Source organism: Rhagoletis pomonella, unplaced genomic scaffold, assembly GCF_013731165.1.
Source record: "Rhagoletis pomonella isolate Grant_MI unplaced genomic scaffold, Rhpom_1.0 Rhpom_scaffold_00007, whole genome shotgun sequence".
NCBI lineage: Eukaryota > Metazoa > Arthropoda > Insecta > Diptera > Tephritidae > Rhagoletis > Rhagoletis pomonella.
The window spans coordinates 42,684,139-42,699,785 of record NW_023458561.1 but is presented as its reverse complement, the minus strand read 5'-3'; the positions used below and the strand labels follow the sequence as shown (position 1 = coordinate 42,699,785).

Sequence of the window (15,647 nt, the reverse complement as noted above, 5' to 3'; positions counted from 1 at the left end):
TTTAATTCCAACTACCTGAAAAATGTGGTCCAATATTGGCGCGACACTTATTTGCCCAAGTGGAGTGAGCGCGAAACTTTTCTCAAACAGTTCCCGCATTATGAGACACAGATTCAGGGGTGAGTAAAGTTTGTTTATATGGCATACATATGTATGCATGTATATATGTATAACAATTTTAATTTACCCTGCAGGAAATGTAACTAAATATAAGTTAGCTTGAAGTTGGTTAGGAAGTTACTATAGGTCACTATTATCTGTATATTTGCTTTGAGCAAAACTAATTATACTTGTACGGCGATGGCCGCGAAAAAGTCCAGGGTGGTTACATCTGCAACAGTCAACTGACTTGTAACTATTTACTTTTAGACATAAAATATCAATACGAAAAAAAATGGTTTTAAAATTTTTCCCCTTGTTTACTTTCTTCGAATTCAATTGGACACAACTTCAAAATGATAATATAAAATTTCGTTCTTCATTTTGTTTGTCCTGAATTCGAAAAAGTATTTGCGAAGTTCAGAAAAGAAGTTTATTCAAAATAAAATTTGTATGAGGATATTTAAATAGAAACTTTTTTAAAGAAAAACGAACCCTCGATTACGTTTGCAAGACTCGTGCATGATTTTCCAACTCAGTTAAAGTTAGTTACTCATAGCTAATTAAAAGTGAGCTATTTATCGAAAGCCCACAAAAAAAGCTAACTACAAGTTGGTTACTATTTATCAATTGATAATTTTTTCCTGCAGGGAACATACATACTTACATATGTATGTACATACTGTATTAATAATCTTCGCTTTGTCATGTTGTTTACTTTAAATGTTGTTGAGTACATAAAACAAAAACGTTTCGATGCAGTAGAATGTAAAATAATCAAAAGCTTGTTAATTTTTAGAGGAATCAGCTATCAGAATAAATTATACCAGGTATTTATACATATTTTTGCAAGTCACTATTATTAGTACGTCTTCGCTTTCTATTGTGAAAATAATTAGACGAAACAAAAAACGATTCGAAACCGGTTCTAAATATGAGTGTTTGCTTATGTAGAGGTTAGTGTGTTAATTGACATCACCGCCGCATGCCAACCGAAGCTAGTAAACATATGTATGTGCTCTTTAAAGCCGAAAAAATATCCATATTGCCATATATATTAAAGGTCTGCCCAAAAAAAAGTCATCTAATTTATTTATGGGCCAATTTGGCTGTTTTTTACAATATATAGTACTAGCGGTACCCCGGTGTGCTTCTCTACACCAAATATTGATAAATCCTGGTATTTTTCTATATGAATTTTTTTTTATTATATTGCAGCCATGTTTATACTTGACTTAATTTATCCGAAGAAAAAATAAACACAGCACATCATAGCAACAATTTTTCACTATGTTTTCGATTTTTCATATATCTGCTGTTGTACCATATACGTGGTTCATGTGACAGACATAAACTGTCATATATCCCGCTTGACCGAATTCGGGCACACTTCACATAACCCATCTGCATGATAGTCCGAATATACCGTTTAAATTTGGTAGAATTCGTGCACTTCTTTTTTTATTTAAGATGGGAGGTGCCCCTTTTCCAATACCGCACATTTTTTCTCCATAAGTATGGAATTATTTCATATGTCTCTATACCAATTTTCAGTAATCTACCATAAATACTTCAAGAGATATACCAGATGAAAATTTTTGTTAGTATGGGTGATGCCATGCCCCCTTTTCCGAGTTCCGGGAAACTATGCCGTATAAATTTGGTTGAAATCTTGCACTTATTTTTATACCCGAGCGCACTTGTGCACAAGGGTATATTAATTTTGTTCACATAAAGGTTGTTTGTAACAGCCAAAACGAATCGAGATAGATATAGACAAATGTATACATAAATGCTCAGAATGAATAGAGAAATCGATTAAGCCATGTCTGTCTGTCCGTCCGTCTGTCCGTCTGTCCGTCCGTCCGTCCGTGTACACGACAACTCGAGCAAAAATTGAGATATCTCAACGAAATTTGGTATGTAGGTTTCCCTTAATCCAAGGTAGGTTGGTATTGAAAATGGGCGAAATCGGACTGTAACCACGCCCCCTTCCCATATACCGGTAATTTCCAGAAATACGAAAACTGCGATATTTTAGTAACTACTGAAGATAATTCACTCGAAATTTATATTTACAATAATTTTTAGACGGAAAATAAGAATATTATAACTTTTTGGAAAATGGGCCTAGCCACGCCCACTTATGGTTACATGTGTATATCTTGGTAACCGCTGTACGAATTTCTTCCAAACTTGGCACAGTTGTTGGCCTTGGTACAGCATAAAAAATCACCGAAAATTTTTAAAATCGGACGATAACCCCGCCCACATCCCATATAACGGTAATTTAGAGAAATGCAAAATCCTCGATAAATCAGTAAATATTGAAGCTAATTTATTAAAAATTGATGCTTGCAACAATTCTTTACCAAGAAATACGTTTATGGTAAAATTTTGGAAAATGGGCGTGGCACCGCCCACTTATGATCACATATATGTATATCGGTAACCGTTCTACCAATTTGTACCAAACTCGGCGTGGTTATTGTGCTTGCCACATGAAAGCAAAGCGTTGAAAATTATTGAAATCGGACTAAAATTACGGCCGCTTTTCATATAACGGTAAATTTCAGAAATGCTTGAAACTTCAATATTTCGAAATTGAAGGACGCCAATTTACTCAAAATTGCTACACCCCGGCTTACCATCTAGCGGTAGGTTTCGGAAAGGTGAAAAAAGATATATTTAATACTTGCGTCGGGTATTTAATGTTCGGCTCCGCCCGAACTTAGACTTACTTACTTGTTTATATATAAGATGGGAGGTGGCACGCCCTCTTTTCCAATACCGCCCATTTTTCTCAATGAGTATGGAATTATTTGATATACCTCTATACCAATTTCCAGTACTCTACCACAAATATTTCAAGAGATATACAACATAAAAATTTTAGTTAGTATGAGAGGTGCCACACCCCCTTTTCCAAATTTGGGCAAACTTCACATAAAATATCTGCATGATGGCCCGAATATGCTATATAAATGTGGTTGAATTCGGTGAAGCCGTTCTCAAGTTATAAGCTAACTCACAAATTTATATATATATAAAATAGAGGCGCCACGCCCCCTGTATAATAGGTCGAATATGCCACATAAATTTGGTTGAATTCGGTGAAGCCGTTCTCAAGTTATGAGGTCACACCAAAAACGTGCACTTATTTTTATATATAAAATGTATGTGTATTGGTTATGTAAAGAGAAACGTACTAAAACTATCGAGTAAAAAGTATCGGTATCGAATGGCAAAAGTATCAATATAGTATCGTATCGTATCGAAATTGTGTCCCTATCCATATAGAAGAGATTCTCTCTAAAGGACAGCTTCATGTCTCATAGGCTTCACAGTCACAATTTAATTTAGATACTAATTAAGGTCCCTCGGTTAGAAACTGCAATTAAGAATTTAGAAGTCAAATTTACTCCAAAAATATAAATACAATCGTTTTTTTTTATTTTTTAATGGTTTAAAGAATCAACGCGATAATTCGCACAATCACAAGTGTAAGCCTTCATTAATAGTAGAGTATTCCAATCCTAAGTTAGGTAAGCACCAAGTTCCTTCAAGTCTAACTTCAACCCTTTCGGCAGCATTCTTACGTACTACGACTAGTGCAGTTAATTTTTTCTGGTACCTTCCATCACATAAGGACTGCTGAAAACTTTATTGGATTAATAGACCAAGTAAATCACCTCAGCAGCGAGGCCATGTAGCTTACCTAAACTTGACCCTACCCACTTTCCAGGCCTTGGGGAAATACCCTCCCCGAACGCAACTACCCACCCAACAGTACGACATGGCTGCCGTCGGATTCTTCTGTCTTAAAAGGCTTGAAAAAGTATGTACATATGTTGCCCATCGAGGCTATTCTTATCCAGCAGGTTACTCTAGGCGCTACCACAATCCCCGGTCTTCAAATCGTGGGCTTCCTCTGAGACGGGTTCGAAGGAAAAATGGCCTTCGAGGAGAAGCTTACGCGTCCTTGTCAAATTTCTAGGTTTGTCCCTCAAAGATACCAAGAGAGCAAGCAAATAGAATAGAAAGTACATTCACCAAAGGAAAATGTTTGCTTAAATTTAATTTCAATAAAAACGGGTAATTTATTTCACAAGTACTTTTCCAAATTTTCAGTTTTTGGCTATAGCAAGCAAAACGAGGTTCATAAATGTCATACCAGAATATGTTTACTTCCAGAGTATCTTTTAAATTTTCTTTCAGTTTTGAATTGGCACGATAAGGCCAAATATTTTGAGCATATAGGTCTTACCATAACTATCTGACACTCACATATTGACAAATTTTAACTATAGATTTTAATTATTTGCCTAGGAAATACTCGGCGTGCTTCACTGCGCCTTAAACGCATTTTTCTGTTGTTTGATACGCGTATTATAATATTTCTTGTATTACAATCACTTCAATTCAAAAAAAAATTTTCAAACAGTTGGCAACCTTCCTCAAACACATTTTCGGCAGTAAACTTTCCTATACCTCTTCAGTTTTATACTTATATTGCAAGAATATTCAATTTATCTTAGCAACAAAATTAAATTAAAATTTTTAAACATGTGGCAACCCGCGCAAAAATATTTTCGGCTATAAGCCCTAGTAAACCTCTTTCTTTTGACAGCCATACTGCAATATTTATTTTATCTTAAAAATTTACTTAAACTGCAATTTCCAAAGAGGTAGCAACTTTCTAATTTTTTCCTGCTATATTTTAAGTTAGATCTCTAATAAAACAACGGTGAAAACCGTATTCAATTTCATGCATTCGGTTTCGAGTGATGCGTATACAAACACACAGATAGACAGAAAAAAATTCTAAAAATCGTTGATCTGGATACAGACATCGGCCTGTTACAATTTGGTTATATGTATAGATTTCATTTTATAAGAAAAAAAAAATACATATAAGTAAACCAAGTCTCAAACTTCATACAAAAAAAAATTCAAAAAAAATAAAAGTTTCAACAAAATTTTACACTTTTAATTCAGTGCTTTCAGAAAATAATTGGCTGTGTGGATTTATAGCCCATTCAGCTCTGGTCAAATAAAGACCACTTGGATTTACATGTTTTTTGCTAAAGAATTAACTGTGTTTTTATAAGAAGGTAATATAAATGAATGAAATGAAATGAAAAAAATCAGATAAGTACTAAAAAAAAAAATGGTCAAAACTTATCAATAAGTGAGTGTCGTATAATTATGATAAGCACCTCTGTTAGATAATAGTGGAATAAAGGGCCATGCTCTGCAATGCTGGTACCTATGTTTTCTTCTATCGAAAATTTCCACGTCGCTTTGCTAGCATTTATGACAGAACTTTAGCTTCTTGTGCAATATTTTATAAATTAACCCATTAGCGACTCCTTTTAGGACGTTCATAAGTAACTGCACTATAGATAAAGAAAACAACACATTCGTTCAAAACGAATGCAAAAGGGAGTAAGAATTGTTTTAACTTATAACGAAACTCGCCGATTTTCTTTGATTTGAGTGAATTATGTTTTTTTTCTTCTCATTTGTACTAAAAGTGATTTAGAAAAGTTCTCTGCTGATGAATATTTTTAAATATTTTCCAAATTACTATTTTTGAGCAACCCTAGTAATAATGTTTGATGTTAAAAAAAGACAATTAGAAATAATAAAATCATATATTTGTCACATATACTAACGTACATATGTATATGTAAATATATATATGTATATATTTATTTGCACTGAACTGCTGAAACAAGAAACCAAAGATATTTGACTGTTGCCAACACAGTATAAATGTACTATTGCTTATCAATCGCTTTCTTTACATACATATATACACTGCCGGTCAAAAAGTATTGGCACAGCAAATTTTTCACAATATATGCACCAATTTCTATTCTAATATTTTTCCGCTAATTTTTTATAAAAATATGGTTCATTCTACAACAAAAATCATAAAACTATAATTCTTAAAATTTTGTGGAAAACTCGCGAAAATTTAGCAAATTTTCATGCAATTATTAAATTTTTAATTAGATTTTTTTAAATTTTTTTTGGGTATGCAGATTTAAAGCCCAATTAATTTTGTTAATAAATAATAAAGTACAAGTTTTAAGTAGCTAGGAACTACCGTTGATTTTTGGCAATTATTTTCACGCGGTCTCTTCCATACACACAGATTTTTTGAAAATACTTAATATGGAAAAAATTAAAAACTCCTTCAATAAAAAAAATCTCAAAAGTCAATGCGATTTTCGACTAACTCCGAACTTGCATTTGCTAGAATTAAATGGGCTACAAAATCAAATGCTCTAGAAACTTCCAAAAAATCTGATTAAAAAGTTGAAGATTTGCATGAAATTTTATTGAATTTTCGCGAGTTTTGCAAAAAGTTTAGAAATTATATTTTTATGTTTTTTGTTGTAGGCTGAACCACGTTTTTATAAAAGATTAGCGGAAAAATATTAGAATAGAAATTGGTGCATATACATATTGTGAAAAATTCGCTGTGCCAATACTTTTTGTCGGCACTGTACATACATACATACGCGTATAAAACCACATATCTTTATATTTATTCCACAAAAAACATTAAATATGAATGCAGATATTACAAAAATAACAAATTGCAAATATAAAGCAAATTGAATAATCCACCGCACACAAAGTCTAACCGAATAATGCGACATTTATAAAAAAAAAATATTAATTTTATTTACAGCTTACGTATTCATTACATCCATGTGAAGCCGAAATCCACCGAAGGCAAGAAAGTGATTCCTCTGCTGCTGATCCATGGCTGGCCAGGATCGGTACGCGAATTTTACAAAATTATTCCGCTGCTTACGAAACCGAACCCCAAGAGCGCCTACGTTTTCGAAGTGATAGCACCTAGTTTACCTGGCTATGGTTGGTCTCAGGTAATAAACATATTATACTCAGCATTGATAACATGTGAAATTCAAAATTTTAACTAATTCCATCCACATTTACAGGGCGCCTCAAAGACTAACTTCGGTCCAGCTCAGATGGCTGTGGTTTTGCGTAATTTGATGTTGCGTTTGGGACATGACAAATTTTTAATACAAGGTGGCGATTGGGGTTCCTTAATCGGTTCGAATATAGCCACTCTGAGACCTCAGAATGTACTGGGATATCATTCGAATATGTGTGGTACAAATCATCAAATGTCACATTTCTTTAGATTTTTACGCGTATGGTTCCCATTTTTCTTTGTAAAAAGCGAACAAAAAGTTTTCTTCAAACCTTTCGGCAAAGAGTTTACGTACATCATGGAAGAGTCCGGCTACTTCCATATTCAAGCAACTAAGCCAGATACCATTGGCACTACGCTCCTGCAGAATCCTGTGGGTTTGGCTGCATACATCCTTGAGAAATTCTCTACTTGGACCAACCCTGAATACAAAAAACTTGAAGATGGTGGTTTGACTAAACGTTTCACGCTGGATGAGCTTTTGGATAACATAATGATCTACTATACAACAAAGTCGATAACCACATCGCAGCGTTTGTATTCCGAAGCATTTAGCTTCGCTCAAATGGATTTGAATGTGGATGCTGTGCATGTCAACCAGCCCACCGGCTGTGCTCGATTTGTGCACGATTTGAGACATTCAACCGATCTTGAGCTTTCAACTAAGTACAAGAATCTCATCCATAGTACATATCACAAAGATGGTGGTCACTTTGCAGCACTGGAGTTACCACAAATACTTTACAATGACTTTGTGGAGTTTGTCGATAAAGCGCTAACCCAGAAGCTGGCCAATTAAAGAAAATGTCGTGATTTGACATTGATAAGCAACCAAATAATTTCCATATCTTTTTTATGAATATTTTTGCTAATAAATTTTTAAATTTATCGCACGATTTTTTTTCGTTTTCTGAATAATCAAGGCAATTTCGAACAATTTTTTTTTTTTTGTCAAACGTAGGTGTCGCCTTTTTACATTTTTATTATATCTGCTGCATGTAAGAGTTAAGCCGAAAATGTTTTTTGTAGGTGGTTGCCACCTGTTTGAAAATGTTAACTAAATTTAATTGATAAGATAAATTTAATATTGCAATGTGGGTATACAACTAAAGAGGTTTAGGAAAGCTAACTGTGGAAAATATTTTTGATTAGGGTTGCCATCTGTTTGAAAAAATTTGATTAAATAGAATTGATAAAATAAATGAAATATTACAATACGGGTATCAAACAGCTCAAAAATACTTTTAAGGCGCAGTGAAGTATACCGGGTATTTGCTAGTTTATTATAAAAATCGCTCTTTATTTAACGATTATCGAATTTTTGTTGATAGGTTTTATAAATAAAAGTCACTGACTGAATTTTACTGATGACTAATAAATATTTTTATGGAGCGTGAAGCAGTCTAATGTACATATGTATTTAGATAAATATGTACATTGGTATCGACTTAGATGGATGTAGATAGCTATTGATTGATTACCTGGTTATCTGTTGAACTTATAAATACAAATGTACAGAACTACTTGTAAGTATGTATGCACATAAATACGTATACGTACTTTAAGGGCTTCAAACAAAAATAGCATTTCATGATTTCCGCCAGAATAATTTGGCACAACTTTGGTTTCTTCAAAAACAAAATAATTTTGACTGTAATTCTAACTGGGACATTTTTATTTTTATTTTTTTGTGACAATTGTATCCAAAAAGTGTTTGTTAACCACAATACACTAAAGGAGTATAGTTATGCTAAAAACGGTATTTCTTTCTAAATAAATAGGTAATTGCTGTAATTGGCCGACATTTTTTTATAGCACGCAAAAATAATCCGCACCCTATTATATGCATGTGTATGCATCGGGGTGGTCCAAAAATGCATTTGAAAAAGTAAAGTCGGAATTTTTAAAATATCTATATTGATTTTTAAGAATTCAATACCATTTCTACCAAAAGTTTTTTCCCAACTTTGAGCGCTTTGAGCGACCTCTAAATATTTTTATATTTCAAAATAAAAAATAGGGGTATACTTTTTCTCGATATAGAACAATCTTAGGGGGTGAGAGCATTACAATTTAAAAAAAAATCCTGCATTACGACCGGAATCTGGGAAAAAATGAATCTCCCTTCTCTACGATAATTCTCAGAGGTGCTGCATCGATCCTTCTTTCCTATCGGAATAACACTTTAAAAAATGATTTATTCTCCTTTGCAACGTGTGCAACTGTAAGAAAACATTGATTATACGCCATTTAAATTTTATTCATACTCATACAGGCCGATTCTGAACAGAAACTCCCTTTCTCTTTTCCCTTTCATCCAATCATGAATAAAAATTTCCTGAGGATTTTTTAGTGTCAAAGAGCTTTTTCGAAATTCGAATTTCCCCCTCCCAAATTTTCAGGGAAATGCTACTCCCTGGGAGTTCATTATTGGAGGATTTCTTTCTCGGAAGAATCAAATTCCCGGAGAACAAACTCCCCGGGATTTTTCAGAATTGGGCTGATATTCTTTAAATCAAATTTGTTTTTTGGCTGTGTCTAATGTGCATACATTCATATATGTGTATGTGTCTCAAAAACACCTTTGATTTCAACCTTCTTGCAGATATCAAATGAGCTAATTTGCTCGATAAATCATCGAAATTACATTTAAAGCCCTCCGAATGAAAAAAGATACAAAATATGTGCCGTTCGACTTGATGCCTGTGTCAGTTGTGTCTCAATCACCATTTCAGTACTTTCGTGTCGCAGTCAAGTGTTTGACAGCAAAATAGCGTTGTTGCAAAAATGTCATCCTCGTATTTATATCTACTCCTGCTAGTGGGATTGCTAGCTAACCAGATCACAGCTCAGGACTCGTCAACAACATCTGCTCCGCCATTGTCAACACAATATTGCAATGAATCATCAAACATGGCTTTCGATATCGAACAGGTATGTGAACTACATGGATGCTATGTATGCTTGAGTGAAGTGGTGCACCACCCAAAAAAAGTTGCGGCTTTTCCGCGATTCATGTGGCCGACACTGTGTATTATTCAAGAGGAACTTCTATTTAGAAATAATTAATTTTAATAAAGCAGGTTCCCAAAATCAAGTGTTTATAATTTTTAACCGACTTCCCAAAAAGGAGGAGATTATCAGTTCGTCGATATACTTTTACCTCAGGGGTGGTGCCATACTAATTTTGTTTAGACCCGATAACCGGATCGTGAAAAAATTAACGGTAATCTTAAATTTTTATATAAGAATTGAAGTCGGTTTTGTTTTTTGCTTAAAAATTACTTGTTTATATATATTTTTTTTTTTAAGTGGCGAATAAACGTCTCGATCTTCCTTAGTCCCAAAGCATCAAAATTGCAGTAAAGAAAATTAAGCATTTCAATAATGATACACTGTGCAACAATTTCAGGATCATTGTCTGGAGCGGAATGATTGCAACTCCAAATAGTTTTGCATTCCAGGTCAAAACTTTTTTATGGTCATATTAAGTTTGCAATTTTTTGCCCGAATGTTTTTAGAATAAGTGGGAAAAAGGGTTAAACCTTATATCGGAGAGAAATTTTGTAGTTGGGATACATACATATATGTAGTAAAATTTTACGAAGAATAACTCTGTAGACCAGTTTCACACATTAGCTCTCTCATAAAAGTGCCGTTTTGACTCTTGTTTTGGAAGGTCTAAACAAAAATGGCATTTGGGAGGTCGCTATAGGGTTAAAATGCAGTAGAAAGTTATTCACCGGAAAATTTTACTAGGGGTATTTTCAGACAAAATTTTTATACAAAGAACATTAATTCAAAATATTAAGTTAGATTAATATGTTCTACTAAATAACTCCTCGTGAAATTTTGCTATACGTACCCAAACTACAGAAGGAGATGTACGGCCAAACACTGACATATGTGTAAGCGGCAATCTATTATTATTAATACCCAATCTACATATGTATTTCTCTCCGATATAAATTTTAACCCGTGTTTTCCACTTATTTTAAAAATATCCAGATTGGGAGGTTTTACTAGATGGGTCTAGGAATTGTTTGCAAATTTATACAAATGGCTCACCCGTGACGATGGAAAACGCCTTCAATAAAATTTGTAAATATTAATTTGAAAATCTTATTTAACTACATACATGCATTGTCTTTGCATTTATATTTCTATAGATCTCTGGCACTTGGTACGAATTGGCACGCAATCCTGCTCCTAGTAACAGCTTACTCTGCGCACAATTAAATATCACAGCACTGCCTAATAATTTTGTAAACATCTCATTCACATATTCAAATACAGCAACTTATCCTTGGGTTAACCAAACCATGTATTCTAATGTTACGGTGGACGCAAACAACACCGCTGGTTATAATATTTCATTTACAATGTATGGAAAATCATATCCGCTGACGACATATAAGGTGCTTGACACAAACTACAACAACTATACCTTTGTTTGCGGTTACACCAACATATCGGACTATAGCACATTCTTCGGTGTAGTTTTGACACGTGAGCGTATTTTGAATTCCAGCATACTAACCGACTATGAAAGTATAGCCGAAGCGAAATATGGCCTTTTCAGTACTAAAAGTATGACGACCATTTCACAAACTGCAGAGTAAGTAGAGAGAATGAAGAAACACCCTGGCAGTAAGTAGTTTGTACTAAAAAACAACTTCCTTAAAAATTATACATAGCGACGATTTTGTTACAATTTTCTAAAAGTTGGTTGTGCTTTGGTTTTTTGGTTTTTCCCGCAAAAAAATTAAAAATGTCAGTTAGGGTCTTTCTATATTTCAGCAAAGTTTGTGCATATATAAATTAGACTGCATCACCAAAAAAAAAGTGGCGGTTTTTCCGCCGGCATTACATGTTTTTATATTTTAAGACGTCCACAAATATTTCGGAAAAATATTAAGATTTACGTGAGCTGGACCGATTAGAAAATACCTCCAAAAATGGAGTTTTTTATGAATAAAAATAGTTAAAAGAACTTTTTGGAAAAAACGCTCAGATGACAAAACCGATTAAGCATAAAAAATCTTCATAAAAATATTTTAAAATGTTTTCAACGTAAACGTAATAATGAGATTTTCGATGCTGTTTTCCAACTTTTTTCAAAGATTGATTAACGAAAACTTAAATTTATGGAGCATCAGTAGAATGGTATTTTCGCACTATTTCTGTGCAAATGGAAAAACTCATTCACGTCCCTTTTTTTCAACTACCAACATATCTTAATTCAACTTGGAATGACATTCGTTCTTCCTGCCTTTCTCTTTCATCCTTTGAATGAGTTTATTAGAAAAGGAATAAAAAGGTGAGAAAATACCTTTCCCATGATACCAGAAGTCTAAATCGGAATAGTTTGGGTTCAGTTATTAAAGTTTTTCTTATACCAATGCATTGCAATGTTGAAAAAAAGATAAAAAACAACATCAAAAATCGCATTAATAGGCACGATTCTGTTGAAAATTTTTTAAAATTTTTTTTTAAATTTTTTAACGCAGTTTTTTTAAGCTTAACCGTTTTGTTATTTGAGGTTTTTTTTCTCCAAAAAAAATCTTTAAGAAACTATTTTTTTCATAAAAAAACTTCATTTTAGAGGTAATTTCAAATCAGTTCAGCTCACGTAAATCTTAATATTTTTTCCGAAATATTTTGGTGGAAACCTTAAAATATAATAGATTTTATAATTCCAATGGAAACACAGCACCTATTTTTTTTTTTTTTTTGTATGGAGAGTGATGCAGTCTAATATACATATGTACATCCGTTCGAACGTTACATACATGTTTCTAATTATCCCTACTTTTCCTTATAAACAGATGTTCTTCAAATAAGGGAGTTGCTACTATACAAATGGTTTCGTCTGTGGTTGCGTTCTGCTTTGCTGCTGCTGCTTTGCTTGTTTGAAAGAGTTGAAGGGTCTTACACAGTACATACATACATACCTACGTACTTAAATGCCAAAATGTATAATCATTGCTAAATGGTAAAATATATGTAAACTGTTTAATTATTTTACAATAAAGTGCAGTAGGCTTTTGTTTTATTTGATATTGATTATACAGGACTTTATAAGTGAACTCAGTTATAATGAAGATATTTTTCTTGAAACCTTATATTATTTATGGCTTTATAAAGTTTAAATTATTTCTTTCGTATATTTTTCAACTTCTTGGATTTTTAGCATCCAAGGAGTTTTATTGGATATCAATTATTTTGGGATAGCATACCTAAAATCAATGACAATCCAAACAGTAATCTACTATAGTGTGGCTTGCGTTTAACGAAGGTAAATTAAATATTAGCCAGCTTTGACAAAGGTTTGACTTCGGGCTTTTTTTATTGTAGCAGTGAAAGCTTGTTTTAAAGGAAACTGTAAAAATCATTAGCTTTGGTGTAAACCCAAATTAAATTTTATATTAGTTGTGTTTTTTTACAAATTATCCAGTAACTTGCCAGTAACTCTCCAGTAACTTTATTTCTAAGAATTCGCTCTCATAGAAAAAATGTGCAAAAAAGTACGCGAACGCTTTTCCAGTAATAATTTGCAAGTTTCATGAACAGCTAATAAATTGGTTGTTTATTCGCCGCAAATTCCTTATAAAACAATATATTTTGTATTTAAATAGGTTTATTTTGTGAAGTTCAACAATAAAAAGCCACAAATAGTTTCCTTATTAGTTTAAATTTCATCCAGCAACATGCGATCAGCTGTTTTTCGTACTGGCAAATTCTTACAAGTAAAAATTTATCCAGTAAAATCCAGTAAAAACTTGCAACTTCAGCTGTCATTTTTCGCTCTCTCAATTTCCCCTACTTTGCAAGTTTTTGCGTACGAAAACGCCAAAACATGAAAATTCGTAAAAACTTTTACTGGATTTTACTGGAAATGAGTAAAAAAAACGCAACTATTGGTGAGCAATGAAATGGACTTGCTATCCGCCCGCTGGATATTTGCCTGCCCGGTCACGCAGCTTGACGGATTTTCGGTATCCGGTCAAATCACTATCCGTTACATTTCTAGTTAAAATAACTATCGCTACTTTACTTAAATTGTTTTTAGCGTCCTTTGCTACACAATTAACAAGTTTTACCATATTTCTAAGTTAATTTCTTTACTATTAAGTAAAGTAAAGCGTTGCCCTCCATATAATTTTATAAAAGAAATCGTTTAAACCTACCAATGTTCATAATGGGATGAAATAAAAACGGCGATCCGGTGAAAGGTTAAAGATAACGAAAGCTCGACGGAAGTTAAAACAGGGTGTTAAAAATGAGTCGCTTTTCTTATTATAGCGCCATCTGTTAGGCAAGAGCGAGCTTCATAAACCAATAAAATTTTTTGTGCACATTAGCGCCCTCTAATGGCATTTTTTATACAGGAATAACTTATGCTGAATAGTGGCATACAAGAAGCATTTAAGGAAAAAAATTGGTTATGGAAAAATCAGTTTCAATTTTAAATAAGAAGTGGTCCGTAGTTGTTGTTCTGAATAACTGCATAAATACGCAATATAATAAAAAATATCATCACCTGCGTTGCAAAGAGGCCTCATCTGACCGCCCTATTCCCACATCGCTGACAAAATTCATCGTATGACTATTGTCAAAGTTGCTGCGCCTAAAACGCGCGATGTTTTATTCCAAAATTTCATTAGCTGTATAGTAAAATATCTTTTTATATAAAAACTTAAAAAAGCGTCACAGGCGAAAATTTGTAATAAACAATCGCACGATTTTTATTCCAAATTTCCATTAGGTATATATTAAAGTATGCTTTTATATAAAAAAAAATAAAAAAAGCGCCACAGGTATGTATTATAAAGTAAAGTATAAAAGAAAAAGGCAAAAAAGCCGCAGGGGAAAATTTGGAATAAAAAATCGGAACAATGTCGTCTTCGTATAACTTACGTAAACATTGAAACTTTTTTAAATTATGCGGGGAGCCTCTACAATCCCCTGAAACTTCAAAGCGTAGACGAAAATGTTGATGATGACTATGATTAAGAAATTGAAATAAATTAATAGAATATAACATTACAACAGTTGTTTTATTTCACTGTTGGCAGTTGTACTTAAACCTAATTATATACAATTATACGTGAAATTAAAGTTATTTTTGTACTATTTCTTATAAACATATCTTTTATTATAGTTAGTTGCGTATTTTTTTACGAAAAACATACGTTTTTATAAAAAATTGCCATAAATTCGTTTTTTTTTTTTTACTTTTCCTCGAATGAAAGGTCCTTAAATCACTTTTCCGACTGTGTCCATATTTTGAAAATCGGTTCAATATTTTCGGAACATAAGCTTTTGAAAATGATGAAAATTCCACGTTTAGCCCCCCAAAAAAAATGTGCCATTAAAATCAGGAAAAGGGGCGGTTCACGTCTATTCCAATTATTGTTTAAACGTTTAACGTAATGTTTAACCTAAAGTAAAAATTATGAATTTATTAACAACTTTTGCTCGATCTTAGGGATGAAAAAAATGACGAACTAACGACGAGCAAACGATTTATTACAGTTAACAAATGAAAATAATGAAATTCTTACAA

General features: G+C 32.9%; 2 protein-coding genes across 2 annotated transcripts; both read left to right on the top strand.

Moving 5' to 3' along the window:
- Positions 1-6: 6 nt before the first annotated feature.
- On the top strand, positions 7-7,969 carry LOC118742863 (juvenile hormone epoxide hydrolase 2-like). Its single transcript, XM_036475267.1, has 3 exons — positions 7-119; positions 6,806-7,004; positions 7,080-7,969. Exon 3 carries the CDS (start codon positions 7,113-7,115, stop codon positions 7,875-7,877), a length of 765 nt encoding a protein of 254 aa, XP_036331160.1. The 5' UTR covers positions 7-119; positions 6,806-7,004; positions 7,080-7,112; the 3' UTR covers positions 7,878-7,969.
- Positions 7,970-9,573: 1,604 nt separating this feature from the next.
- LOC118742862 lies at positions 9,574-13,127 on the top strand. Its single transcript, XM_036475266.1, has 3 exons — positions 9,574-10,012; positions 11,248-11,696; positions 12,907-13,127. The coding sequence occupies exons 1-3, from the start codon at positions 9,866-9,868 to the stop codon at positions 12,992-12,994; spliced, it is 684 nt and encodes a 227-aa protein (XP_036331159.1). The 5' UTR covers positions 9,574-9,865; the 3' UTR covers positions 12,995-13,127.
- The last annotated feature ends 2,520 nt before the right edge of the window (positions 13,128-15,647 follow it).

What these genes read in the sequence shown, in the direction of transcription:
- LOC118742863 (XM_036475267.1), top strand. Translation starts at nt 7,113, where the DNA reads ATGGCTGTGGTTTTGCGTAATTTGATGTTGCGTTTGGGACATGACAAA.
- LOC118742862 (XM_036475266.1), top strand. Translation starts at nt 9,866, where the DNA reads ATGTCATCCTCGTATTTATATCTACTCCTGCTAGTGGGATTGCTAGCT. An exon ending in TGGCTTTCGATATCGAACAG is followed by an intron (nt 10,013 to 11,247) that starts GTATGTGAACTA and finishes ATATTTCTATAG; the next exon opens with ATCTCTGGCACTTGGTACGA. An exon ending in ACCATTTCACAAACTGCAGA is followed by an intron (nt 11,697 to 12,906) that starts GTAAGTAGAGAG and finishes CCTTATAAACAG; the next exon opens with ATGTTCTTCAAATAAGGGAG.